The sequence below is a fragment of the Herpailurus yagouaroundi genome, unplaced genomic scaffold (assembly GCF_014898765.1).
Source record: "Herpailurus yagouaroundi ecotype Mexico unplaced genomic scaffold, PumYag 162, whole genome shotgun sequence".
In the NCBI taxonomy this organism is placed as follows: Eukaryota; Metazoa; Chordata; class Mammalia; order Carnivora; family Felidae; genus Herpailurus; species Herpailurus yagouaroundi.
Window position 1 is genome coordinate 55,983,052 of NW_024412403.1, and position 27,400 is coordinate 56,010,451.

General features: G+C 39.4%; 1 protein-coding gene and 1 long non-coding RNA gene across 5 annotated transcripts; both read left to right on the plus strand.

Annotated features, from left to right (window-relative positions):
* The first annotated feature begins 236 nt into the window (after positions 1 to 236).
* HHLA2 (HHLA2 member of B7 family) lies at positions 237 to 18,048 on the plus strand. The gene is given in 6 exon segments (XM_040484425.1): positions 237 to 339; positions 13,913 to 14,002; positions 15,419 to 15,588; positions 15,591 to 15,639; positions 15,642 to 15,761; positions 16,677 to 18,048. Coding segments are annotated over 5 exon segments (657 nt in total). The 5' UTR covers positions 237 to 339; positions 13,913 to 13,938; the 3' UTR covers positions 16,931 to 18,048.
* A 1,699-nt stretch (positions 18,049 to 19,747) lies between these two features.
* On the plus strand, positions 19,748 to 26,434 carry LOC121036198 (uncharacterized). Of its 4 annotated transcripts, none has more exons than XR_005793275.1 (3): positions 19,748 to 24,497; positions 24,597 to 24,658; positions 25,420 to 26,434. It is a non-coding gene; the product is annotated as an uncharacterized LOC121036198 (long non-coding RNA). The 4 variants fall into 4 exon arrangements; XR_005793276.1 differs by having other exon boundaries at positions 25,533 to 26,434; XR_005793277.1 differs by having other exon boundaries at positions 19,748 to 23,905; positions 24,303 to 24,658.
* Positions 26,435 to 27,400: the final 966 nt, after the last annotated feature.

Sequence of the window (27,400 nt, forward strand, 5' to 3'; positions counted from 1 at the left end):
GAACTGTTTATTATTGGTTCATGATGCAAGAAGTATAGAAATAGAGTTTTTAAAATTACTCTGTTACATTGCTCTCAAGGTTTCTGTGCCTACTGTATATAATAATAAAAAAAATCAAGTGCTTCATTTTATGTTTAATTTCATTTATCTAGCAATTCATCTTTATTGCATTTTCCCAGTGAATTTGTCCATGACAGATTAGAAACAAAAATTTACTGTTCCTTTACTATAGATGGTTTGAGAAATGCTGATCTTGTTGAGCAGTGTCCTTGTGAAATCTATTATTACTCCTGGATGCAGCAGCTTGTGTAACTTGGACTGCTTCCCACAGAGAAGGAGGTAAGTAAGCTTGCCATTATTCAGAGAGTATTTGGGTGTTGGGACGTGAAGGCAGCTTTGGCTGTATGGAGATGTGTATGTGTGTTGGGCAGCCAAAGGTACATGTATAGAAATATACCACTGAGCTGACTGTACATCTTATATTCTGTTGCTCTCTCTCCCTACCATAGCTGGCTTTTCCAAGAGTAGAAGTATGTAACCAATTCTTGGTCTCTGCAGTTTGGAAAGTAGAACTATCATATAGTTAGGTGGAAGTTGATTGGAACTGAGTCACTGTGTAACAGAACCCAAGAACCCAAGAACTGAACCCAGGCTTCCTGCTGTCAACTTTCCCAGCATTGTCTGGGCCTTTGGTCTTTTGAAGCTTGGAGATTCGTCCTTCAGTTCTGGAGTTCCCCAATGTCCTTCTATTACATTTCCTTCTTGCTTAAGTCTTAAATCTATTGCTTGTCACTACAGAAGGTCTTGCAGTTTTAAAGGCATTTGATAAATATTGCCAAATTGCTTTCCAGAAAGTTAAGTTGTCTATCAGTGTGTACCATCGCCAATGATATGTCTCTAAGCATCTTTTCCAGGACTGAATATTAAATGTATCTGTGTGTGTGTGTGTGTGTGTATGTGTGTGTTGTGTAGATATTTGTCTCTCTATCTAATCTTTGTCATTCTGCTAGGTTAGAAATGAAACCTTATTTAACATTTTTTTCATATCTTTGAATATTATTGAAGGTAAATTTTGGGGAGATTAGGTGTCAGGACACTTTTATATGCAAGTTATAGAAACCAGATTCAGATTAACTCAGGCAAAAAAAAGAGATTTGGTTAGCACACATGAAATGGAAAGATACTGGGGTAGTCTATAGACTTGAATTAAAAAGTGTGAGAACCAAGGCCATGAGGACATGCTTATTGGCTAGCACTTCTCTCTGCTCTGGTGTACTCACCTGCTTGTTATTATATTCTCACCCTCAGCCTCTCTATGCACCCGCCACCCCCACCGTCCCAGTCCACACCCCATCCCCCCACATTGATTGATTTCTTTCTGTCAAACGGTTCTTTTCATGTGGCAGGAGTTTATTGCTGTCAGTAGTTCCACATTTTCCCAGTATGGAAGCATTAGTGGAAAAAGATCTTCTCATTTAAATTTCAGAAGTGCTTTGACCTTTCTTGGATCCCTTGCCCCTCTTTGGATGGGTCGCCAGGATTTGCCATGCCTGGATTATTAGCCTATCCTTGGTTGGAATGGTAGAGTAGGACATTGTGGCCAACACAGGTTAGCAGCGCCGCTCCCTTCTAGAACAAAATGAAGTGGTGAAGAAGCGTTCCTCTGAAGGCAGGGTATAGCTGGGCAGACAGAAATATTCCCTACACATTTAGCAGAAGTTCTTGATTTTGAGGAGATTGATTACATGTTGATATGTAATGTTTAATAAAGACTAAGACAGCAATGGTATATAATTTATCATCCAACGTGGGGTACTATGAAAGAAGCTACTACTAATCATTAACAGAATGCACAGTTAATCCTATTTGGAGAGCTGAGCAAGTGGAAGCAGAGAGGGCACTTGGAATTACTACACTAACTTCTTTCCTAAACTACACATGGTTTTACAATCACTGTTGACCACTTGCTAAGAGAAAACAACTTCCTGCAATCAGGGCCAAAACTGAAATGGTCAAGATTCAAAAAGGCTAAAGCTACACTGGAGGGAACCATTTGCTCCTTGATAGCTCATTCTCTGGGGAATAACCTAGGGGTCGTGAATCACTGATGTCACTTGTGAAGTTTCATAGTAGGGTAGTGGTTAATGGAAGGCCTCAAAGTCATGACCCTGACATAGTTTAAAGTCCTGGCTTTGCCATTCACTAACTGATGTTGAACAAGTTATTTAACCTCTCTAAACCTCAGTGTCTTCATCTTAAGATGGAAATTACAATACCTCATATGATTGTGTTTAGATTTACAATGTGTATAACATTACTATATGCTTACTAGCACTGTGATGTTAGCTGCTAATATTACCAAAAGAAGTAACAAATGCAGAAGAGAGAAAACTATAGTTTATTTTGTCTTAGCAGATAGGACCTCCTAGTAAACTTTGGTCATAAGGGTTTTTTTTATCCATCTTTATTTATTTACATAATCTTCTCTTCTGACTTGCCAGTTCTCCTCACCCAAGATCCCCACAAATGTAGACAACATCCTATTTTATGGTAAGAGAGGAGTAGCTGAATGTCCCCATGTGGTTTAAGAATGTCTTTGGGTTTGTCACTTGTGTCACGGGGGTTTTTCAAAAATGATTTCAGTATTGGTAAGGAGAATCTGGTTCGCAGGATTTTTATTTTTTTAAGTTTTTAAAAATATTTTATTTTATATTTGTGTGTGAGAGAGAGACAGAGAGAGAGAGCACAAGCAGGGGAGGGGCAGAGAGATGGAGACAGAATATGAAGCAGGTTCCAGGCTTGCTGTCAGCACAGAGCCTGATGCCAGGCTCAAACTCATGAGCAGTGAGCTCATGACCTGAACTGATGTTGTATACTTAACCAACTGAGCTACCCATGTACCTCACAGGACTTTTAAAGTCAGTATGCAGTGAGAAGGAATAGCAGTAGATATCGTCCCAGATACAGATCATGAGGTAAATGTGTTGGGAATTAGGGTCACAAGTAGCAGTAACAACAGGGTCAAGGAATGCTGTTCAGTTTGTAGGCATGGGGAAAGAAAGAAGCAGAGCTGGGCTGGGTCAGGAGAAGGGTTAAGGTCTAGAGAAAGATAAGAGGGGACAGAATTGAGACAGGAAGGAACTACCAGAAGATAGATTGATAGAGGGGAGAGCAGATGAGAGAATGCATATTTCTCAAAGAAGGTAGTGGCTTCTCATCCTTACTCTATGAAGATCAGCTAATGCAAGGAGAAGCAGTCTACATTGCACAGTAAATTGTGCTGGGCCTGGATCTCACTGCCTTAGATGAGATCATGAACAAAGATGCCTCCTATCAGCACTGGTTAGTGTCTGTCTGTCTCCTGCCCCTTCCCCTCCCTCTCACACTTTCCCTTTCTCCCTCCTGGAACGTTTCATTGTTTTTATTGAGCCTAGAAGACCCCCAGGAGAACCTCTAGCTATAGAAACAAGTAGAACTGAGCAGAGGCTGCCTTGCCAGGTGCATCTGGGCAGCTTGATCTGTGAGTGGCCCATTATACCCCTGTGTATGAATGAGCCACTCATTTACTCTGCTCTTTAAAGGTCTACAGACCAACTTAAAACTTTTATATTGTCTCTTCTCTAGTCTTAACTTTATAAATTCAACATTAAGTTTATGATGTTGAAGTATACATCATTGCATTATGACTTGTCAAATTCATTCATGCTACCAATATGCAAATCCTAGTTATATACTATGACATTACTTTACTACTTGATAGCCGTATTTTCAAAGGCCTTTTGAAAACAAGTGTTTACTCTTTTTTTTTTTTCTTTGAAAGAAATAAGGACAAATAGGGACCCTGGAGAGTAAAAGCTAGCGAAACCCTTTTCTAGGTGTATAATAGAAAACCCCCATATGTGCAAGCTACTACTTCAGCTGAGCATCAGTATTTTCCATTTAATGTTGACACTAAAAAGAAAGGACTTTTAAGGTTAATGTGGTTCTGCTGTTAGAAACTTCTTCCTGCAGAAAACTTAAAGCACACTAAACTTCCTACAAACGTCTAATAGCTCATCACTGATGCTTGCTTTAGCTTCAAGATTAAAAGTGGTTTTGCCACCATTAGCAAGCAAATGAATCTCTCTAACTCGACCCTGTTAAAATAGGACACCACTTCTGTCAATATTTTGTTGTAGTAGGAAGAGAGACAATTTTTTTTTCATTGATTTATTTATGTAGACAAAAATGGCACCTACTTCCTGTGTTAGTAGCTCTTCATCAGGGGAAAGAAGATATTTTTATTTTGTGTCACCTTGGGACATTTGGAAACACGTGAAGGCCCAAGTCACAGCAGTTTAAATATATTACTTAATTAGCAGGAAGTCTAAAGGTACAGGATCCAGAACAGGCTGGACTCAACCGTGTCATTACAAACTCTATTTTTTTTTTCTGTCTTTCTGTCATCTCTGTGATCCTTGTTATGTTGACTTTTTAATCTCATTTGTTTCTTCATGTCTGGGAGGTGGCTTCTGCAGATGCAGCATGATATCAGTGCTCAGAAAGTAGAAGGAAGGGGTTGCCCTGAAATTCTGTTCTTGTAACTATCCCTTTTACACAGACACAAAAGTTGCCACAGAAGTCCTCCCAATAGACTCCTGCTTATGGTCCATTGTCCAAAACAGTGTGGAAACAAATTTTTTTTTCTGCAGTTGGATTTCAGTAGTTCCTTTTAGAGACAGAGAAGTACAAGGGGCTTGGCCACACTTTCCTATTTCCATTAGGGTCAGAGTTAGAAGGAGGGAAAGGCAGATGTACAGGCATTATAATTGGGTTTCCAGACTCAAGAGGTATGGAAACATGGTTAGTTGCTGGGCTCTCCATTTCCAGGAAAGTTGGGAAGTTCTGATTGGGTTCCAGCTCTTTGCAGTGGTCACTACCCCAGCTTCTCCTTCCCCAAATGTGGAGGACTCCCCCTCCTGCACTGAGCCAGTATGGCCATCTCATTTACCCTTTCTGGACCTTCTGTGTTCTGTTAGCTAGAGGTGGTCACGTCTTGCCCAGGGCTGGCCAGAGAAAGAGTTCTGCTAGCAAAGAAAAAGGGAAATGGTGCCAGTGTCTGTCACGGTGTCCCTTTCACATTTTCTCTATTTCACACTATTTAGTTTGCTTTTAAATGGTTTCCTGCCACATTTACTTCATTGATGCTTACAGGCTGGCTCCTTTTATTTATCTGCTACAATTCCACTGGTGGGATCTTTCTGAAAGACAAATCTGACTTCATCATTAGGTTTCTATTTCCTTACTGTGGCTTACAAGAGTGGTTATGATCTGGCCTTTGCACACACCTTTCCAGCATTTTTCCTTCCACACGGCCTGCTTTGTTATTGTGTTCTCTTGTGGCTGTATCTTTGTTCTATTGTCTGCCTAGAAAATATCTTCCCTCCTCACTTCCCTCTACTCCTTCTCACAGGACAGCTTCTTCTTGCCCTTCAAAACTTAATGCTTTGGGAAGCTTTCCTTAACACCCTGCCCTCACTAAGCTCAAGAACTTTCTTCTGTCCTTCTGTAGCACCTCAGAGAGTTTCTTATTGCTGCCTGTATCTCTGTATTATGATTTACTTGTTTATATAATCCATCTATCTTTGGCACCAGATTGAGCTTTGTGACATTAGGGACTGTCTGACTCATCCCTGAATAGCCTGTGACACATAGGAGATGCTCAAATTGTAGGTTTTCAATGGCAGAAAAGACAGTTAAGCTTGGTGGACAACAGAGTAGGGGGAACAGTACAAAGAATGATCTAATCCTGTTTCCTAGGAGGTCGGGATAAATTTGAGGTATTTCATTTTCTCTTGTTTCTCAGAGCTTTAACATTGTCAGACACTAGGAATGGATTGGGAGTAGAACATAGGGCTGGAGCAACGGAGTTTTACGAACAAGGGTTTATTTGGCAGAATGAACTCTGAACTATATAGAAAACTCACCGATAAAAAGCCAATTTCACAACCACTGTACTTTGCGAATGACCCACTAAACTGTGTATGTAGACCTAGGCCCTGGTCCTCCCTGTCTTGTGCACCAGCTAGTTGAGTTAGCTACATCTTTAAATTCTAAGGACTGATAGCCGGTAATTCAGGTGCACATAGGCAGTCCTTTATAAAGCATCACTTGATAAAAGCCCTAAGCAATCTACACAGCTAGGAATAAATCTTGTAAGGATTGTTTTGCCTAATTGTTTTTACACCAAATCCTTGATTCTAATATTCCGTTACAGGTCACTCAACCCCAGTACCTTGATATGTAGGGACAAGAAAGTTTCTTTACTTCTGGATTTGAAAGGAAAACATGGGGATTGAGTCAAAATGGCTAATCTCATACTGAGAATGATGAATATTGAGTATGTCACTTACCATACAATAGACATTTAAATATAGCAACCGTGACCACTGTAGGATGGAATTATGATACCAGACTTGGGTGATAAACCTAAACCAACCTTAGGAAGGAGGGATCCTTTGACCCACCCCACCCCCACCCCAACCCTCCTAGGTACTACTGCTGCCTCTGTGTTACAGATACTTTGTCTCACATTGTCTGTGGGGATTGGACACCACAGTCATGTCATTACTTTCCTTAAAATCCTTACATCTGACACAATCAGGCCCCATAGTTGGTCTAGTTAAAAAAACAAACAAATAAACCAAACCAAAAAAAAAAAAAGTTCGGTATCCAAATGATATATTTTAAATGTTTTAAAAATTGAAATAACAGGTGTCCATCTACTTTCTAGTTTTGTTTTTGTTTTGAGTGGAGGGGGTCAAGACCTTGTTCTGCGTGTGGAGCACTGTGTGATTTTCTGTGTTACCTTTCTTCCACAAACTTAGTAGGGCACCATCTAGTATTTCCAATTATCATTTCTTGAAAATGGCCAAAGAACTTTGTACTCAGATTGTTACAGAAGAGTTCAGCTCCTTCTGGATCTTTACAGTTTGACTATTGTGTCTCCAGCACCTAATCTGATAGCAGAATTTTCTTCTCTCCTATTTTGTGACTTGCTTTTATTTAGCCTTTTCGCAGAGCGTTCATCTTCTTCAGTTTAGCTCGTGGAGAAACCCTGGGTTTGTCTTGTCCTTGCATTTAATCAATTAACATTTAAATTATTTAGTGATGATAATGCACTGAACTGGCAGGAGGAGAAGTGTACAGAAACAGCAGACTGGCTTCTCTGGGGCATTTGGCATGCCACGGCCATCTATCTGTGTGTTTTATAGAGGGAGAGCTGACTGTTTTCAAGCAGTCCTTGGCCTTACATCTGCACATGTTCAAAACTCACTTCACTTAATGCAGTCTCATTCAACTGTATACTACCTTTATGTGCTCAACAAAATGTCCGCCTGTCTGTCTTTTCAACCCTGGCATTTTCTTTTGTCTATTGCGTGTCTTTGCAGCATTCTTGCTTTAAAAGAAAAAGAAAACAAAACAACAACAACAAAAAACAACACTCTGTCCAGCTATATTCTTTCTTATATAGAGCACTATTGAGGAGGATTATATAATCAACCCTTTTGGCAGGAGGAAGCACTTTGTGATAGGAGTCTGAAGTGGAGAATGGCCCTTGGAGGCGTAGTACTGCCCCTCCCATTCCCGTTCTTTGTCTCGGGCTCTGCTTCCAGGGGACCAACCCCGCCAAAGATGGGGATTTGTGGAGTGTTTCCAGGAGGAAAGTGTGAAGAAGTGTGGGAGCAGGATGGGGCAGGAAAAGGAGCTGAGCAGGGATGTGGCTTCATGTGAAGGCTCAGCCTCATTTGCTGGGAGGCTCTGGACCACAGAATGTTTCTTGCCTTGAAGCCACCACTGGGGCAGGGAGTAAGGGAAAGAATGTAACTCCCAGAACCACAGATTTCATCACCTGAGGGCAATCCTCTGAAGAAGGTGGCAGTAGCTGAGCAATGTGTGCATGAAACCTGAGCTAGTAGAAGTGATCATAGGGGATCTGGGCAGGAGATTAATGGTCTGCTAATATACAAAATATCCGATATTAAATGTGTGGCATTTCTAAAATAGTGACTTAAAAATTTTTTTTTTAATGTTTATTTATTTTTGAGAGAGGGAGACACAGAGAGCGTGAGTGAGGGAGGAGCAGAGGGAGACACAGAATCTGAAGCGGACTCCAGGCTCCGAGCTGTCAGCACAGAGCTGGACGCAGGGCTCTAACTCACGAACAGTGAAATCATGACCTGAGCCGAAGTCAGATGCCTGACAGACTGAGCCACCCAGGTGCCCCCAAATAGCAACTTTTATTGGACCTGAATTATGAGCCTTCCTAGGTTTTCTTGGCTTTACCTATTTTCTGGGCTGTCCACTCGTTGCACAAAGAGAGCCCCCGCTCTAACATCACTGCCCCATTTCTAAATGTCAGCAGCTGTATCTGCCTTCCCGGGGGAAGGCTAACTTCTGTATGCCCACCACTGTACCCACCACAGTGTGTTTCAACAACCACAGTCCAGACGTGAGTCTCCAGGGGAAACTCACAGAAGCTGCGGTTTCCCCTGTCCTGTGTTCCCAGACTCAGTGAGGTATGACGTCTGGCTTCCTTAGTGGCTGTCCTGAGGGACCAGGTGCACAACCAGAAGGAACATGGGAGTGAAAACCTCATGGGAAAACCCATAAGTGAGTTCCTTTTCTTCTTCTCTGATGGATTGTCCTGAGGTGCTGTGATTCTGTACAGGATGCCTGGAGATTGTCCCTTGTAACTGAGCAAGTGGCTCTGTTTTCTGTTCTCAAGCTGTGGTCAGCAAGACAAGACAAGCAAGACAACTGTCACCCCCTATCTACCTTCCCTTCTTCCTAGTTTCACCTCCCTTTTCCTTCAGTCTTCCTGGCCTGCCACTGCCCCTCCACACCTCCCCCCAAAATGTACTAGTGTGCACCTTAACCCAGTTACAGAGACCTACTCCCCATCCACAAAAACAACAAAACAGAAACCTAAACAGAGCCTGAAACCAAGCACCCCTAGAGATTCAAAGTTTCAACCCAATGTATCCTCAAGGGGTGGATTTTCATTGTACAACATCAGGGGAGGTTTTTTTGAGTAAAGAGTGGGTAATACTAAAATTGTTCTTTTGTTCTTGGTTCCATCTTAACAAAGTCAATCCTATTAAAATCTAAGTGGATGCTAAGGAGAAATCCCTAGGATGCTACAAAGAGTTTCCTTTTGTTGTGACTTTCATGAATTGGCTCAGAGCCAAGAGCACTTTGAAGAGGCATTGAATTTAAAACCAATGCTGAGGAGTCTGTAGCACCCTGGAAGCGGCTTTTCCTGAAGGAATTCGTGAAGGGAACTGGCACAATGCAAGGGATGTAAAACATTCCTGTTTTTCAAAAAAAAAAAAAAAAAAAAAAGAGCATTGGCTTGCGATGTGGCTCAGGTCCTATTTAGGCCAGCCGTTATGAGGCCAGGACTGGTCTTGAGTGTTACTGATGTGCAGGCTATAGAGTCTGGCCTGAACACAAGTGAAGTTTGTCATTGTTGTCACTGTTAGTGCTGATGGCTGCAGTCAGTGCGGTCTGTAGCTGTCAAGATGGGTACAGGGGTAGTCGTTCCGTTCTCTTTGTTTTATGCTTGTAGAATGGCTTCAATTTTCTCTTCTGTCTGATTAGTCTTAGCATCTGGATTTCTTTTTGCCATGTTCCATTACAGAGGCTGCCTCTTTTTGCCATTCTCCCCCACATCTGGAATCCAGCCAAAACGTACCAGAACAAGATGCTTCTAACATTTGAGCCCTTTTGTAAGGATGCTGATTGCAACTTGGGTGACTTCAGTTTAATCCAAGGTGGAAGATTTCTGCTGCTTTTGGGGAAGGAAATAAATGTCTAAAAATAAAACTTGGGCATAAAAATAGGGCCAGATACTCATTAACTCCCTCACTTAGCTGAATGCTGAAATTATTTCAACAGAGCTAAATCAAGCATTTGTGTAGAAGGGGTTGAGTATGTTTTCTTTTTTTATTCATAGTACTTTATCTTAATGATAAATGGGTTACTGTCATTGTCATTTTATGCAAAAAGCATGAATTTAATAATTTTCAAGAGCCTAATTCTCAGCTCATGCTGACCCTTGAAGTGGAGGATTAGTGTTCACAGGGTTTTGAGAATGTATGTTGTGGGCTCTTATGGAAGAGGCTGGAGGGGCAGGCAGGGCTAGGAGCCAGAGTACACAAGGCTTGGTGGGCTAGGGTTAAAAATTTGGATCCAAGTATGGCGGGAAGCCACTGGAGAGATTTAATTAGGAAGATATCATAGAATGATTTATATTTTAAAAATATGACTCTTGGCTGCTGAATCGACAGTGGATTGTAAGGAGTAACCAGGTACATATTTTACATATCCAGGTAAGAGAGGATAGTGACTTTGGAAGAGACAGTAATAGCGGAGTTGGGTAAGTGCACAGATAATGGAGATTTATTGAATCCAATAGCAAAAAACAACAACAACAACAACAAAAACCAAAAACCAAAAACCAAACAAAAAAACAAGACTGGCAGCACTTTTGGGTAATTTTGTTGTCTTGTTTGGGCTGAGGCAGGGAGCAATGGTAAAGGGAATGAGGCAAAAGTCAAGGGCTCATGTTGATTCTGTGCTGCCTATAAGGCATCTGTCAAATGGGCAGCTGAATATATGACCTTGATTCAGTAGATGCGTTTGAAAATCCTTCACATACAGATGACATTCAGAGCCATGGAATAGAAGAACTCACCTAGGGAGAGAGTGTAGAGAAAGTATAAGACTTGAGAACTTTCCATATTTTCACATAAGTTGGGAAAGCAGAGGAGGAGGAACAGTGAGGAAGGAAGAACCAGGAAAAAGAGTTGGGCTGGAAACAAGCAAAGAATCTTCCAGGAGGGAGGTAACTGCCAATTATGTTGAATGCTGCTCTAAGATTGGATAAGATGAGGACAAATTATATCCACTGTTTTTGGCAACATGGAAGCCTTTGGAGACACTGGTAGGGGCAGTTTATGGCATGTCACACAGACAGAGGCCAGAGTGGATTGAGGAGAGACAGTAAAGGGGAAATGAGGGTGGCTCTTTAAACAATTATTTCAAGAAGTTAATAAGAGCTAAGAAATAGATAGGTAGCTAATCAAGAGCCAGAGGAGAATACAATGGTCTTTTTTAATGTTCTTACGATAGAGCTTATTGGGGTATTTATACTCATGGTATTGATCTAATGAAGAGAGAGAACCTAATGATACAGTAAAGGAGGGGATATAATTGTAGGGACAAATTTCTTGAATGTAAAAAAATATGAGATACAGAGCAAAAGTGAAGGCTTTGGCTTTGTGTAAGAGGAGAAGGGGGGACAGAAAGAGAAGACACAGCTCTTAATGGGTTGGTTGAATTGATGTAGGGGGTGAGGGAGTATCCATAATAAATTATAATTCACGAAGCCAGAGCATCAGCTGAAAGAGACATGGGAAAAAGGGATGTTGGAAATTTCCAGAAAAGGTAGCAAATATTGGAGTCATTAGAAAGAATGAGAAAGTGAATCCAAAGAGAGTGGACATAGGATGTCCAAAAGTTACATTAAGCAAGGTGGATTTGAGTTAATTATTACTTGGAAAGCAATAATTCTTAATTCTTTTTTTTTAAGTAGCCTATAAAGGTAAAAAATATTACATATTTACATATGCTCATGCAGAAAATGAGTTTAGTGATTACTTGTAATCTTAGTATTCAGAAATAATCATTGTGCTACATCTTTTCATACATTATACATGCAAATACATCTACAGAAAAAATATACAAAGGCCTTATTTTCTTTTTTTTTTAAATGTTTATTTATTTTGAGAGAGACAGATAGACAGCAGGAGAGGGGCAGAGAGAGAGAGAGATAATACCAAGCAGGCTCTGCACTGTCAGCACAGAGCCCCACCTGGGGCTTCATGCAGGGCTTGAACTCATGAACTGTGAGATCATGAGCTGGGGAAATCAAGAATCAGACGCTTAACCGACTGACCCACCCAGGTGCCCTAAAGTTCTTATTTTCATAACTAATACTATTTTACAAGTTTTTGCTTTGCCAAACATCTTATCTATTGCTCTAAGCTATTGGAGTGATAACTTTGTCATATAGTAAACATATTGTTTATTTGTATCTTAATATGTTCTTGTTGCTTTTCCAATTTTTATTTAGATCTATCTATATAAAAATTGTATAGTCCTGTTAAAAAAAGGCCCACATCTTAGTCTGTATACATGATTATTTTATTCTAGAATTTAAAATGCAAAGATGAAACTATAAATTATTCTATCAGGTTTTATTTTGATGTGATGAAGGAGTCAAATTATATTTTTTAAATTTATTTTGAGAGAGAGACTGACAGAACACACACAAGCAGGGGAGGGGCAGAGAGGAGAGACAGAATCCCAAGCAGGCTCTGTGCCATCAGCACACAGCCCCATGCAGGGCTCAAACCCACAAATCTGTAAGATCATGACCTGAGCTGAGATCAAGAGTTGGACACCCAACCGACTTTACCACCCAGGTACCCCTGAATTGTATTTTTTAGAATAGTTTTAATTATTCTTTTTTTTAAAACAAAGTTTGCTTATTTTTGAGAGAGACAGACAGAGGGAGAGAGAAAGCAGGGGAGGGGCAGAGAGAGGGAGACACAGAATCTGAAGCAGGCTCCAGGCTTTGAGCTTTCAGCACAGAGTCCAAAGCGGGGTGAGTCCAACTCACCAGCGGTCCTCATGACCTGGGCTGAAGTCGGACACCTAACTGAGTGAGCCACCCAGGTTCCCCTAGAATAGTTTTAATTATTCTTAAAGCTCATATCCTACAACAAATTTATGACACAGCTTTTTTAATAGTATGACTTCCAAATGATTTCTTTAAAATTTTCCTTTAGAGGTTTTTTAAAACTAATTATATGCTATTCTTTAAACAAGCTATTTTTTTAGAGAGTAAAAATGATCTATAATCCTATCACCAGAGAAAATCAGTTATATTTTACTTACTTGAATTATATTGTATGTATACACTTTGCCATCTATATTTTCTTGTGTTTTGTGCTTTTTGAAACATTCATTGTAAACCATGATTTTAATGACTGCCTTATGATCTATACTATTATAAGAATGTTTCTAGATTTTGTTTTGTTTTTGTGTGTTATTATATTTTATTTTATTATTTTTTTTATTTTTTAATATTTATTTTTGAAAGAGAGAGAGGGAGGCACAGAATCTGAAGCAGGCTCCAGGCTCTGAGCTGTTAGCACAGAACCTGATTGCGTGGTTCGAACTCATGAGTGGTGAGATCATGACCTGAGCCAAAGTCAAACCCTTAACCAACTGAGCCACACAGGCACCCCTGTTTTTGTATGTGATTATAAACAATACCATAGTTAACATCATTGGCATTAATGCTTAACTGAATTTGTTTTTAGTATTTTTACTGTAAAAGCAATGCATATCCATTGTAGAAAGCTTTAAACATAACAAAAACTGTTATCCAGAGAACCACTGTTGACCCTATACCAAATCTTTATTCACTCAACGGCCATTTCTCAGTGCCTACTATATGGTAGGCACTGCTTTAGATGTGATCTGCTCTGCAGAGTTAACATCCTAGTGTGTATTTAGTGACAAGTCTGTCTCCTATGTGCAGAAATGGGTGTGCTTTTAAAAAGGGATTATGCTACTTACAAGTTACATTGTAATCTGATTTTTCTCCTATAAAATTAGGAACTTCTTTCCACACCATTGAACCAACTATTACAATATTATCTTTAATGGCTGCAGAAGAATGATTTGTATGGATGTACCGTAGTTTATTTAACTGATCTCCGATAGTCAGACGCTTTCTTTTCCTATTCCTGCTGGCATTTGAAATCCCTAACATGCATATTTTGCTTGTCTTCGATAGTGTAATTAGTATGACCTCCACATGACATGAAGGCACAGGCAGTGCTATCTGTCATCCTCACCCTTGCACCACCTCTAAGTGGATTTCACGGTGAGTTCCTTTATAATATAACCAAGTGTTAGTTATTTGCACAACTAGATAGGGACGTGAGCACACAATGCAAGGTGATGGTTTCCTCTGTTGCCATAGTGTTGTGAACCTTTCTAAAAGATCACTTAAAGAGAAATAGGAAACAGACTGGAGATCCTGGATGAAGATTAAAAATGATATTTTCTCCTCTCTTCTCTAAGGCTTTTTCTGTTATCTGCTACCAGATATAAAATCACTAGAAAGGCAAGTTTGATTGACTGATGATTGATTTTTTTTTTTCAAGGGTAAGCATGGTACTTAGCACTTAACAGCAGGCATTATCCACTTTTCTTGGTCCTGTCATGGGCATTTTTAAATTATCCAATGAAATATTAGAGGTGTTTAGTAGAAGAACTTGGGAGGTTGACATAAACCACTCCTTTTCTTTCCCATCCATGTCTTTCTCTCAGCATAATACCACCACATCCCTCTAGCTCTTTGTACAGAAATAAACTAAATCTGATGGAGAGAAAGAAGTGGGACATAGCGGAGTAGAAGGAGCCCCAGAGAAGGCAGAGGAAAAAGACTGTGACAAGCACTCAATTCTCCTGTCTTGGGTAGTCTTGGCCAAGGTCCAAAGGAGTTTACTCCATTGTCTTTATAGCCCTAATTTCCTAAAATCCATAGATAGGGTACACGATCTACCTACAATGTTTTGTGAATTAGTCAAAGAAGCTGGATGCTACCTCCAAGGATTATGGAATGGCTAAATATATTTTCTTTACGAAAACCTTGCTTGTTTTTCTGAATCCATCTGCTTTTCAAAGTCAACTTCTGAAATTAATAGTAAAAAACTATATGTATAAATATATAGCTCAGGATGGTTGGACTTCCACATTTATATCTAGGATGCTATTCCTTAGGTACATTTCATTTGACACATATGACATCCTGAGAGGTGCCCTAAAGCCAAAATAAATGAGTCCCTTCATTTCCCCTTTTGGACCCCTCCTGCCCATGTGCTCCCTTGCTTGAGATTAAGGTCTGCATACTCCTAACAGATTTCCAAATCCAGCATTGTCTTCTACACACTCCAAATATTTCCTAATGAAACCAAGTTAAGTTTGTTCTATTTGTTTAGGGCCTGCTGACTCTAGCTAGCTGAATAAATGGTTTTGTTGTTATTGTAGTAGGTATTAGAAGTAAATGGGTTCATGAAATAAAAGTCAACAGGACTCTTGCATATATAATATACAATTGCAGAAACTCTAACACTACCTTTGTGACTCGTTTCTAGTTATCAGACTAGCAAGGTTTTTGATGGTATTGTCTTAATTGGCAGGCTGCTGACCTAGGATAATTCTTCTAGGTGGTTCTGATATAGCCCTTGATAAGCACCCATCGCTAATTCTCCTCATAACTGCTCTTGATTTTTAGTTATATTGCTTTTGTCTTCCTCAAATCTTGATAATATTGAGGAGAAGCAAATTGCCATTGGAGGACTTGGTGAAGATGTAATTCTCCCTTGCTTATTTAAGAGTGCGCCTGATGTAGTAGTTCATTGGAAGAATCAAGAGAGCTATGTGCACTCATACTACAAAGACCATGACTGGAAAGGCAAGATCACAGATACACAAACAGGACATCCCTCTTTCATAGTGAAATGGAAATGCCTCCTTATCATTTAGAAGATTAAGCCTTCCGGATGAAGGAATTTACATATGCTATGTGGGAACAGCATCTAGAAACATCATAAACAAAGCAGTACTAAAGGTGGGAGGTAAGTATGCATGGAAGGTTTGATAAAACATAGAAATAATATCATTCCATGTTTTTCTAAAATATCTCTTTCTTAATTGAATATGGACTACCTTGCAAGTCAATACAAATCTACCTCATGTTTTAAATGCATGGTATCTCATAGTATAGACATGATATAACTGAAACATCCATTCCTCTACTGGTAGATATTCCAGTGTTTTACATGACAGGTGTTGTGATGAGCATTCTTGTATTTAATCGTGGGAAATGATTTGAAAGAAAAAGTATCAGAAAATTTTAATATATTACTTTGACCCGTTAGTCTTATTAGCATTTAATAGTATCAATCTTAATTTCTGCCCATATGCTATCTTTTAAAATGTTGAATTACTGGCTTAATTTTTGTTTTTTAAGTTTAATATTGTATGCTTTCCTCCTGTCTATATTAACTATATTTATTTATTGGGGGGAGGGGCATTTTCTAGCAGGTTGTTTTATCCAGCGCTTGTTTCTTTTCCCTCTGTCTCATTTAGCTGCTTCAGATCTTGACTCAGAAATCTAAGAATCATGTGTAAACAAAGAATCAAACAGGCTCTGGGTTATTACCTGAAGAGGGCATAGTGCTGCATGAGCTCTAGTTTATATTGGTTGCTCACTGAGGTCATTAGATTTCTATCTAGAATTCTTGCTAGAGAACGAAGATTGCTAGTTGCTAAGTATCTGCACATGCTTTTTTCTTTCACTTGTAGATAACCACACTGTATCTTAAGTTTCTACAGAGTTTTTGTTTTGTTTTTCCTTTCGTAACTGCCAAATTTTTCTCATAAAGCCTAGCTCTTCATTTTATGGGTATTAAAATAATAAGTGTTCTGCACAGATGACTTAAAAAGAAACTAATGCCAGGCCCTCACATGCCCTTCTTTCTCCCTCCTAGCTTTCATCACACCTGTGATAAAGTATGAAAAGAGGAACAGAGATAGCTTCTTAATATGCAGTGTGTGAAGTGTTTATCTTCATCCACTTATCACATGGAAAATGGACAATACACCCACCTCTGAAAGCAATATGGAAGACACTGAGTCTTTGGGTTTTTATATAAATAGTATGATAAATATTACAGGATCAAATTTATCTTATGAATGTGCTACTGAAAACTCATTGCCGAAACAAACATGGACTGGGGATTGACAATGAAAGGTAGGCTCCATGGGGCTTTCTGTGTGCATGTGCTATGTCCGAGGTTGGGAGGGAATTAGGATTGATTTACAGGGAAAGAAGAGAGCACAAAAGAAAGAAAATGTATCTGCACCAGTTAGAGGACCAAAACAACAGTCCCAGGTCTGATATATACTGGCTTTGTTATCTTAAGCAACCATTTTTAGCTCTAAGCACTAGCTCCACATTGGTAAGACAGAAGTAATTCTACCTGTTAGGTGTTTGTGTTGAAGGAAAACATTTTTAAAATGGAAAGTAGCAAATATACTCATGAATATTATATTTCTCTATGATTTGTCCTCTAAATAGGATTTCCTACCTGCATTGCACTTCAAAAAATGAGAGGATACTTGCCTATTAAGTTACAATCTGTGATGTTTGCCATTCTTTCCACTAAACAAAAATTAATTAGTATTGCCTCTGTTTATTCTCTTTACATAGTATTATCCTATTAAGCTTTATCAACAGCACTATCATAGCGTGAACAGTTCTTGATACTCTTTCCTCTTATTTATTTGAAAAAATCTAAATTTTGACCAATCTCTAAATCTACTATAATCTACTCTAATAACCTACTATTTAAGAGAAAGAGAAATTAATTTGATATTTCTTATCCAATTCTAAGGAAAAATGTTTTATATTTTAGAAGCAAAGCAAAATTTCTTTAGTAAATCTCCATTATATGGAGAAGGTAGAGGTTAGCTGCTCTCCTTTTTGGGCTTCTTTCCTGAGTCTCGTATTCTCCAAGTGCTTGCCAAGAAGACCCTGAATTATGAGTGATTCACCAACTTTACATAATTTCAGCATTGAAGGCAGGGACACCCAGTATTCACTTTTCCAGGCAGTGATGGGAATATGGAAAAGTGTTGAAAATGTTGATGTTAAATTGTAAATACTTTCTATGGAAAATTGTATTTTCTCACATTTATTCAGAATTGAGTATGCAGAAGCATCTACAGTTTCTTAAGCTCAGTGCTATTTCCTCTTGTTGAGGATTTTTTTATCTGCCAAGTTTGTTGCTCTCAGACTGTGAACTTAAGAATGGGGGCTTCTGGGTGGCTCAGTCGGTTAAGCATCTGACTTCGGCTCAGGTCATGATCTCACAGTTTGTGGGTTTGAGCCCCACATCAGGCTCTGTACTGAATGCTTGCTCAGAGCCTGGAGCCTGCTTCAGATTCTGTGTCCCCTCTCTCTGCCCCTCCCTGCTAGCACTTTGTCTTACTCTCTCAAAAATAAATAAATGTAATTTAAAAAAATTAAAAAAAAAAGAATGTGGACTCTTACTCATTTCTGGATCCACAGCATCTAGTAAAAACATGTAAAAATTAAACTAGGAAGACAGCATAGCAAAGGGAGCAATTAATTCTGTTTACTATGATTGGATATAAATGGCGTTGTTAGAGAATATATGCTTAAGGAGTTTGCATAGGGCAGAAGTTTAAAAGAAAATTAGGAATTTCCAGAGGACATAGGCATTCCAGGTTAAAAACCACAAAAGCACAAAGGAGTAAATATTGCCTGAATTTGTAGAAGTATAAGTGGTTGAGGGTAAAGCTAAAGTAGCAAGAGATAAGCCTGGAGAGGGAGGCAAAAATCAGATGAAAGGCCTTGGTCTCGCTAAGTAGCTTGACCAGGGTCCCGGAGGAAGGAAGTGTGGAGCCAAAGAAGGATTTGAGGCATCAAAGAGACCCAGATTTGCATTTTAGATGGCTCACTTTGGCATCAGTCTCTTGCAGGTGGAGTGTGAAGTAAGTCTAGAGCCTAGGGAGAGAATTCATGGTAATCCACAGAGGTCAGCTACCAAACTGCAGAATAGGAAGGACAAGATGCAGCTAGATTGGAGGGGCAAGCCGAGCACACCTAGCATAGTCTCTGCTCTAACAGAGCTCAGTCCAGTGGGGGCTTACCTCCACATAGCTGGAAATATACTATTAATGTGCAGGAAAAGGGACTTTGTGCAGAAAGAGCAATTAAGAAGTGGTTGAGACCACACAAGTAACAGAGACTACTAGGGAGTAGATAGTGACAAGAGGGGAGTTCTGGGGAATACCAGCATTTTAGGTGTCAACAGAAGAACATTGAGTTTGAAAGGCTGGTGGCAACATTCTTGAGTGCTCACTATAGGGCTATAGGAGTTGGAAACAAGGAGTGAAACCTCGCTAGCTGGCCCAGGTTTAGGTCTCCTCAAAAGTCTAAACTTAACCTTGGGAAGTGTTAAAATGATGGTAGCACAGCTTTTCTTCCAAGAAATGCATTTCCAAAGATATTTCTCAAAGCATTTCTAAGTATAACTTAGAAAATTCATTTGAAAATTGTATTTTCATTGATGTTTCCTTTTCTATCCTGTTATTAGATGACCTTCATAAAATGCAGGGTGAAAATGTTGCACTCTCATGTAAACTTGTGAACAGTATTTTTTTTTTTTTTTACTGAACCAAGATTTCTTTTTTTTTATTTAAAAAAAAATTTTTTTTTAACGTTTATTTATTTTTGAGACATAGAGAGACAGAGCATGAATGGGGGAGGGTCAGAGAGAGAGGGAGACACAGAATCTGAAACAGGCTCCAGGTTCTGAGCTGTCAGCACAGAGCCCGATGCGGGGCTTGAACTCACGAACCGTGAGATCATGACCTGAGCCAAAGTCGGACGCTTAACCGACTGAGCCACCCAGGTGCCCCTGGACTAAGATTTCATAGTCACTTGGTCCAAAGTGGAAAAGGAGATCTCCTCCATCCTGGCTCACTTTCTGAGCTCCTCACAAGATAACAACTATCAGTGAACCCTGATTTTCATGGAACAAAGACCTATCAGTGAACCCTGACTTTCATGGAACAAAGACCTAAAAAAACAAAGTGACTTCTCTTTGACTTTGAAGGATCTTAGTCTTTCAGACAGTGGGGAATACTTAGGCAATATTTCTTCAAGCAAATATAGCTTACTCACCATCCAAATGCTGCATGTTGTAAGTAAGTTACAAGTAGGGTTGGGTAACAGATTTTGGCTATAGCAATAGAGATTGTGAATATCAAACAGGGAAATTAGGTTGGCATTTAACGAATAATTTTGATAAGTATTCTTGAAAATGTTATCTATAGGGATACTTCTGGCCAAGATACTTCTTTAAAAATCACAAAGTCCTGCATTGAAAAAATTTTTTTTTTCTCCCAGAAGATTCCTCTTCATGGTTTCAGGGCTTCAGAAATGTAGAGGGAATTTACATGATTTGGTGAGTCTGTGGTCTTAACATCCTCAATTTCTGCTTACTACTGTGCTTAACCTGTGCTTTAGGGCCTGGAATTTGGGGAGTTGAGGCTTCAGGCACAGTAAGAAGTTAGAACTGGGGCTCTGGTAGATGCAGGGGAAGCATGATCTGTGAACCTGGTGGAAACAGTCACCAAGGGATGTTGGAAGCAATTAAGTGATGCCCGATTCAGCTTATTTTCTTTTTACCTCTACTGATAGTTAACTGCCAAAAATATTTATGGAGAGTGGACTAGAGATATTTTAGAGTCATGGCATATGCACCCGTGAAGTTGACTTTCTAGGTGGATTGGTTGATCCCCTTACCCTTAAGCTATCAACATGATGTCGTAGGAAACCATGGCAGCTCTGTATTATGTATTAAAGATACTTGAGTCAGTTGAATATTTGTTTTAAAAACATTTATATCATTCTAGTTGTGAAAATTAGGAGGAATAGCAGATTTGGAGGTAAGAACATAGAGTTGTCCTTAGGTCAAGTAGTCTTCAAGCAGAAGCTTCTAGACACTGAGGGACAATACTCCCTTTGTGCAGAGCTGTCATTTTGACAATGCTGAAAAGTGGAGTGCATTTGAAGCTCCTATTTTTCTCCAAAATAAGAATGTTAGTTTTATGTAAAATACAGTTAAGCTTTCATTCTGTTTTTAAAACGTTGCCTCATTTTGGAGTGTGGGGGAAAAAAACAGGAAGATATGGTCTGAAGACCACATATGACCCATCTTTCTAATCAGAGGTCTAATCTTTAGTTTACACAAAGCAAAGCATCAGGACCATTCCATCTCTGACAAAAGAAGCTTTTCAGAACCTCTCATTCCCACCCAGGAAGAGGTGTGTAATGGGAGCTACCCCCACAGGGCAAACACCACTCATATCCTCAACATCACTCTTTCAAGGCAACTTGGTTTTCTGTTCTCAATTGCAATTTTCTACTTGTTATCTTCCTCAGGAGATGCTGCAACATTTGAAAAGGAAGCCCAGATTTGGGGGCAGAGGGGTTATGGATCTACTCCATAAAAGTTGCATGGAATTGAATGGAATTTAATAATTCTTGCTAAATTTTGTGGAATCACTATGTGATGTTAGGCAAATTTCTTTACAGATGGGAGAAGCGAGGGTCATGAGTAAAGTAAGGAAATTCTATACCTTGCAAGATTTTTTTCAGGAGGAAAAGTGTGCATACGGAAACACTTTTGAAAGTCAACATTTCTACTTAATTGTTCACCCTCTATATGGGTATAGAATTTCAGAATGACACAAATATATAGAGAGATTAATGTTTTAGTGATTGCAGGACATTACTTTATTAATAAAGAGTATGTTCATAAAAATAGGCATCTGTTATATAGAGCTATTCATTTTAAAGAATAGCTATAAACATTTTTTTCCACCTTGAATTGGCCTATGTGCTCTAATGCTTGCCCCCACTCTGTGGCAGAACATAGATCACAAGATTAGCAGGTAACTTAAGGTCTCCAAGTTTCTGCCTTCTGGGTCCTACTTCTTTTAATACTAATTACAATTATAGTTCCAACAATGATGCTGAAAAAACTCTGGCTACTCCAATGATTCTGAGGGGCATCAAGCACTCTCTTGGTCACCTCTCACTCAAGACCATGGCTCCCACACCACTCTGCTCATCACCTCTGTACTTACCCCTGTTCCTCTATGCCCCTGTCTTCTCCAAGCCAAGGGTGAACTCTGCCCTCCCTTCATCCTCCAAGGAGAATGCTGGGCTGAGGTTAGTCTGTAGTCATAATTATCCCTTTGTTAATTCTCTTCACAATATAAAAAATAGAAACTCACAGTGCATAATAGACTCACTGCCTTTTAAGTTTGCAGACTTTTTCTCCTCTGACACCCACTCCCTACTAAGCCCCAAATTGGTTAATATTCCTGCTTATGCAGGTTTCCCACAGTAAAGCCATTGAGACTGTGAGGTATTTATGCTCATGAATGCAGAAATAACTAGTTTTTAAAATAGTAAATGTTTCCTTTGGTAATTTTTCTTCCAGTTTATAGACTTTTTGTTTTATTTAGAACAGAGTCAAAAAGGAATTACCTGGATAATTATCCTGTCTCTGGTGCCTTTGGTTTTGCATGTTCCTTATTAAGTCAATAAGTTGCATCCATTTCAGTGGAGATAGGTGTCTCATGGGGAATTTGGGCTTTGTTCCCTGGGTGTTGAGTAGAGGTGTATCAAGCAGCTAACCCCACACAGCTGCTGGGCTTGTAAACAGACTTCAATCTTCTGGATATTCATTTGCAAAATTTATCAGCAACCTTTCTAAATGCTCTCACATTTCCATCTAACTATCCTACTTTTAACAAGTTTATCCTGAGTTAAATGGTCAACAATATAACAAGCTATATACACGCACATGCATTGTAGCACACTGAAAAAATTTAAATCTGGCACTAATACACAAAAAGATCAAATTTATCTTGCATTGAAAAATAGCTGGAATGAAATAAACCCAGACTTTAAAATGGATGCCTTTGGAGAGAGTTTGCCCCCTCTGTCTGGACTTGCTTTAGTCCTTGTACTGTTTTCTTTTTCCTTGAGCTTTGTCTATGGTGCTACTTCTTTGTTCTTTATAGGCCATTTTATTTTAATCCTTGTTAAATTTGTAAAAAAAAAAACTTTTTCTAGATTTTCTGGGACAAACCTGTGTTACTTACAGTACTTTTATTACTTATGGTAATTTAAAATTATACATTAAGATGCCATGGTCACAGGACTTCTTAGAAGACTTTGCTCTTATTGACAGAATTAGATCCAGGAAAAATTTAGATGTAGTTATTTCCACATTTTATAGACCAGGAAACTGGAATCCAAGTAGTTAGGGACATGAAACAGTTTCATGTACACCACTTACGATGACACAGCTAACTAGTGGCAGAGGTAGGTCTAGGCTCCAAGTAGCTCTCTTACTCCATAACCTTTCTGAGAAGACCGAGTGTCCTGGGAGGCTGAGATATAGCTCATGTCCCTTCCTCTGGTTGATAATTGCCTTTTGCCCCTGATGAAGTTAGGGGATTTGGTCATAGCAGACACCATTATTGAAGGTAAGGTTTTTAAGGGTGATACTGAGCAAGAGTTTCACCAAATCTACACCTTTGATTGTTTGTACTAATCCGCAGACTAGTCCTGCTTATTGTTCCTCCTGTCCCTCAGCTGGCCGGAAGTAAACAAAATCAGAAATTCTGGGCAAGTCTAGTTTGTCCCCCAGAAGCAACCTCTGACCTGATACAATGACGGTTGTGACTAAATTAGGGTTCAAATTATAGAACAGAGGGACACTACATACTGCTCAAGAATGACATTTTAGTTTCTATTTTGGAAATGTGCAAAAGTCAAGTCCCAACAGAAAACACCTGGCATACCCAAAATTGTACAAAGGGGAACACAAAAGATAGTGCATTTCCCCAGAACTGGGAGCAGCTGATTTGATAGCAAATATAAGCTTGAAGGGACAAGGAGAGGGTGCAGTTCCCAAAACCCAGAAGCAGAGAGTCATGTAAAATCTGATGCCTTATAGGGAGAATGACTTTTAGTTGAAGGACACAGACCAAGAAGACCTTACAAGGAAAGAGCTGGAAGAATAAATATGTGCATTTGCCTTTTCCTCTCTCTGGTCTCCACCTCAACTGGAGGCCAGAGGGAAGACTTTAGAAGGAACCTACTCAGGTAAGCATCCCAGGGCAGAGACAGGAGGCTGGGTTCTGATTCTGGAGGAGCAGTCAGGAGATAAGAGCAAAAACAATGTCAGGGTATTGGCTACCTAAAAAAATAATGTTCTACAGTTCTGTAGTTAGGTAGGCTGAAAATTTATTTCAAGCTGTTGCACTAATGGCCCCTAAACCTTGGTTGTAGTTTCATAGGACCATGGTTCATGTTTTTCTTCTTTAAATTCCCTTTTCTAGTACTGTTTTAAAATGTCCTTAGTCTAGGATAAGTATAAATTATCCCAGATTTTAGCGAGGCACAAAAGGAAGGCCTTACAATGTTGTTGTATCCCTTTTCCTTTGCCATCGCTCTGGGTTTAACCATCATCTCTTTGGCTGTTATTTTCCATTGTTAACAGTTAGTAGGAATCAGGCCAACAATCCTAAAGAGCCAGGAATTCCTGGCCTGGTTGAACAGCCTTTACCCCTGCTTTGGAGCACCTGAATCGGCCATAAGAATTTATTGCTATTTGTAGATGAAGAAGTATTTCTACACTGAATGCATTTTTAATGCTGTTTGTTGGAAGAAAGATATGAAAGGGGGAGTGACTAAGGTGAGTGAATCTAATAACGTAATTGTACTGAGGTAGGAATAAGAAAGAAGCTGAGCATTTGCAAAGAGATTTTTTTTTAATTTCTCTTTTTTCCTGTAGAAAGGTATTCTGTCTCTACTGATGAGAGAGCCAACACTGCTAATGACACAGAAGAAAACAAGGTAAAATCTTTCCTTTATCAAACCTTATAGTATAAGAATGCTACTGTGAAAAAGTGACTGACGTATCATCAGAGGGGAAAAAAGGGTGAGAGGGATCATAGGATAACTCAACAGGAAAAAAATAAAATTAGGACTTTTTCCAATGTCTATAATTAAACAGGCGCTACTTAAATAAGTGGCTGCTCTTCTCACTTCCTACTGTTATTTATAGAGATCTCCAATGGCACTATGCATATGATGATGCACCAATGTATTTATTCTTCCAATGGAAGTATGGGACTGAATAGAAGCCGAAAGAAATAGAAAGTAGAGAAAAGCAGATGACAGTTTCTGCCCAGATTCAGGTGGCTGGGAATCCATACTTTTCCAGCCACTTCTAGGCTCCTTGGGGACTGAATTTACTTACAAATTATAGTTTGATTGCAAATTCAGTTGTTTAAAGTGGAGTTTAAATTTTTTGCTGCTGCACACCTTTTAGGAGTCCATTAATCATAATATAAATGAGAGCAAAGAGTGAGGTAAACTCGCTTTTCTACTGGTTAAAAACTCAGGAACTAATCTAGGAGGGAGATTGAAATTGAGACTTCATAACTACTTACAACTGTCTCATGGATCCCTCATTACAGATGCAAACAATAGCTCTAGAGCTCCCCTCTCCCAACAATCAAGACAAAACAGTACCATCATTAAATGCTCAAGATAAAAATGGTTATTCTGACATGAACAATGGCCACATAAAGTCCCATTTTTCTTGGTTCTAGGCCCTTTCAAAACACCCAGACAGTATAGGAAATGAAGCAGAACTGTGGTAACACATGACGAGCATCCTTAATATCCAGTGACTTCACTTACTCTTTCTTTACTGCAATTCCAGATATGGCTCATCATGGCCCAGTAATTCTACCATTGGAAAGACTTTCCAACTACCATTGGAAAGACTGGCAAGACTTTGACAAGATTACATTTACTCTTCAAGTCCTAGCCATCACTCACTGACTCCCTACCTGCATCAAGATTATGAATGCCTGGATGCCAAGGATTCCAATTCAAACTTAGAACTTTCTCATTCATTGACATCCCTGCTGCAATCAGCCACAGTGAGACTCCCATCAAGATCCTGGAAGAAATTATCACTAAGTGTTGATTCAAAATCTGATCAACTAATGATCTGATCAACATAGAAGCAGAAATTACCTTAGTGAAAAGGTGAAAAACCAGGGCAATTGATATGCTAAGGTATTGTACTCCAGTTTTCTATGAATAGTTAATATCAGTTTAACCAACTAAATTTAGTATGATGAGTCTTAGGGACTCCAAAGTCTAAAAATGTCAGTATCTTCAAGATTGCCTAGAGCAAAGGGCCCTATCAACTCAAGAATTGACATCTCTGAGTCTGGGTTATACCTTCCAACACCAGGTTTGCATAGCTGAGTGACATTAGCTATGAAGATAATTTGATTCACTCTTCTGGCTCAGTTGTCATATTGTTAATCAGCCTTATTATAAATTTATATTTCCACATAAATTTTTACACAAAGACAGAATGGATAGCGCAGTTGACTTGATCGCTTCCTTTTAATTTTAATCAGTTTATAAGAAAGAAAAAAATCTAATCAGGATTTTTGTTACTTAATCAAGTTTTGACCCTATAGTTTATAGGAGAAAATCAACCTTGAATTGTATATTAATGCTACCTGGTCCAATTTTCTCTAAGTGTTTGCTCCAATGTTATGACAGGTACTCATCATAAAGTATTGACATCATTATAAACAAAAACTTTGTCAGTAGAAAATGCTCAGAACTACTATCGTCTCCTTACAGTGATGAGGAGGGACAAATTGAAAGACTAAAGTCAACAAATTCAGGGTGGCAGACAACAATGAACTTGGGTCCTTCAATGCTGGTGAGCCTCTAAATTAATCTTGGAGCCACCTGTATGAGTCAGGGTTGGGTCAGAGAGGCACACTGCTGAGAATGCTAGAATAAAGATTTATTATATAGAATCAACCTTACACAAGTCTGGGCATTTGTAAAGAAGCCCATGTCAGGTTGTCCCCTCCGCATCTGGGGATGTACCTTAGGTAGCTGTAGGTCAGCTGTGCTAGTGGTCAGCAAGGAGAGCTGGTTGTGGAGTGACAATGAACTGAAATCCATAAGAAGAAACTGGAATTCATGCCTCTCAGGGCCTCCAAAGGCAATGACAGGGGTGACCTGCAAGAGAAGCTGGTGCCCAGTACCATGGAGCCACACACACACACCTAGCTAGGACTCTGAAGCTGAAGGAGGGAGTTTCAGTGCCAGCTCACTCTTTTGGCCTGGGGTAGTATTTGCCAGCTATCACAGTGCCTGGGGCCATACCATGAGCTTAACAGCATAAAATGAACAGCTGCATCTCTACCGCTCCCTCTCAAATGTGGTGAAAATTTCTCTTGTGACCAACTCCAGTCCAGAACAAACAGAGAAAGAGAAAGGAAATCCAGGAAATGTACCTCTCGCTTAGCTACATTGGCACAATACAAAGCCAGCATTCCCCCTAACACTAAACTGATCATCTTATATGAGAAGCTGTTTCAGGTTTGAAAAATGCACAGGCATGTAGTCCACCCAGGTATAGATTAGGAGGATTCTTATCTACAAGTTCTAAGTACCTGTGACTATATGTAAATTACAGTGTTAAGAGAAAAGTTGATCAACTCCCACCATTGGTGGCTAAAAATATACTTATTGTTGGAGGAGTCCAGC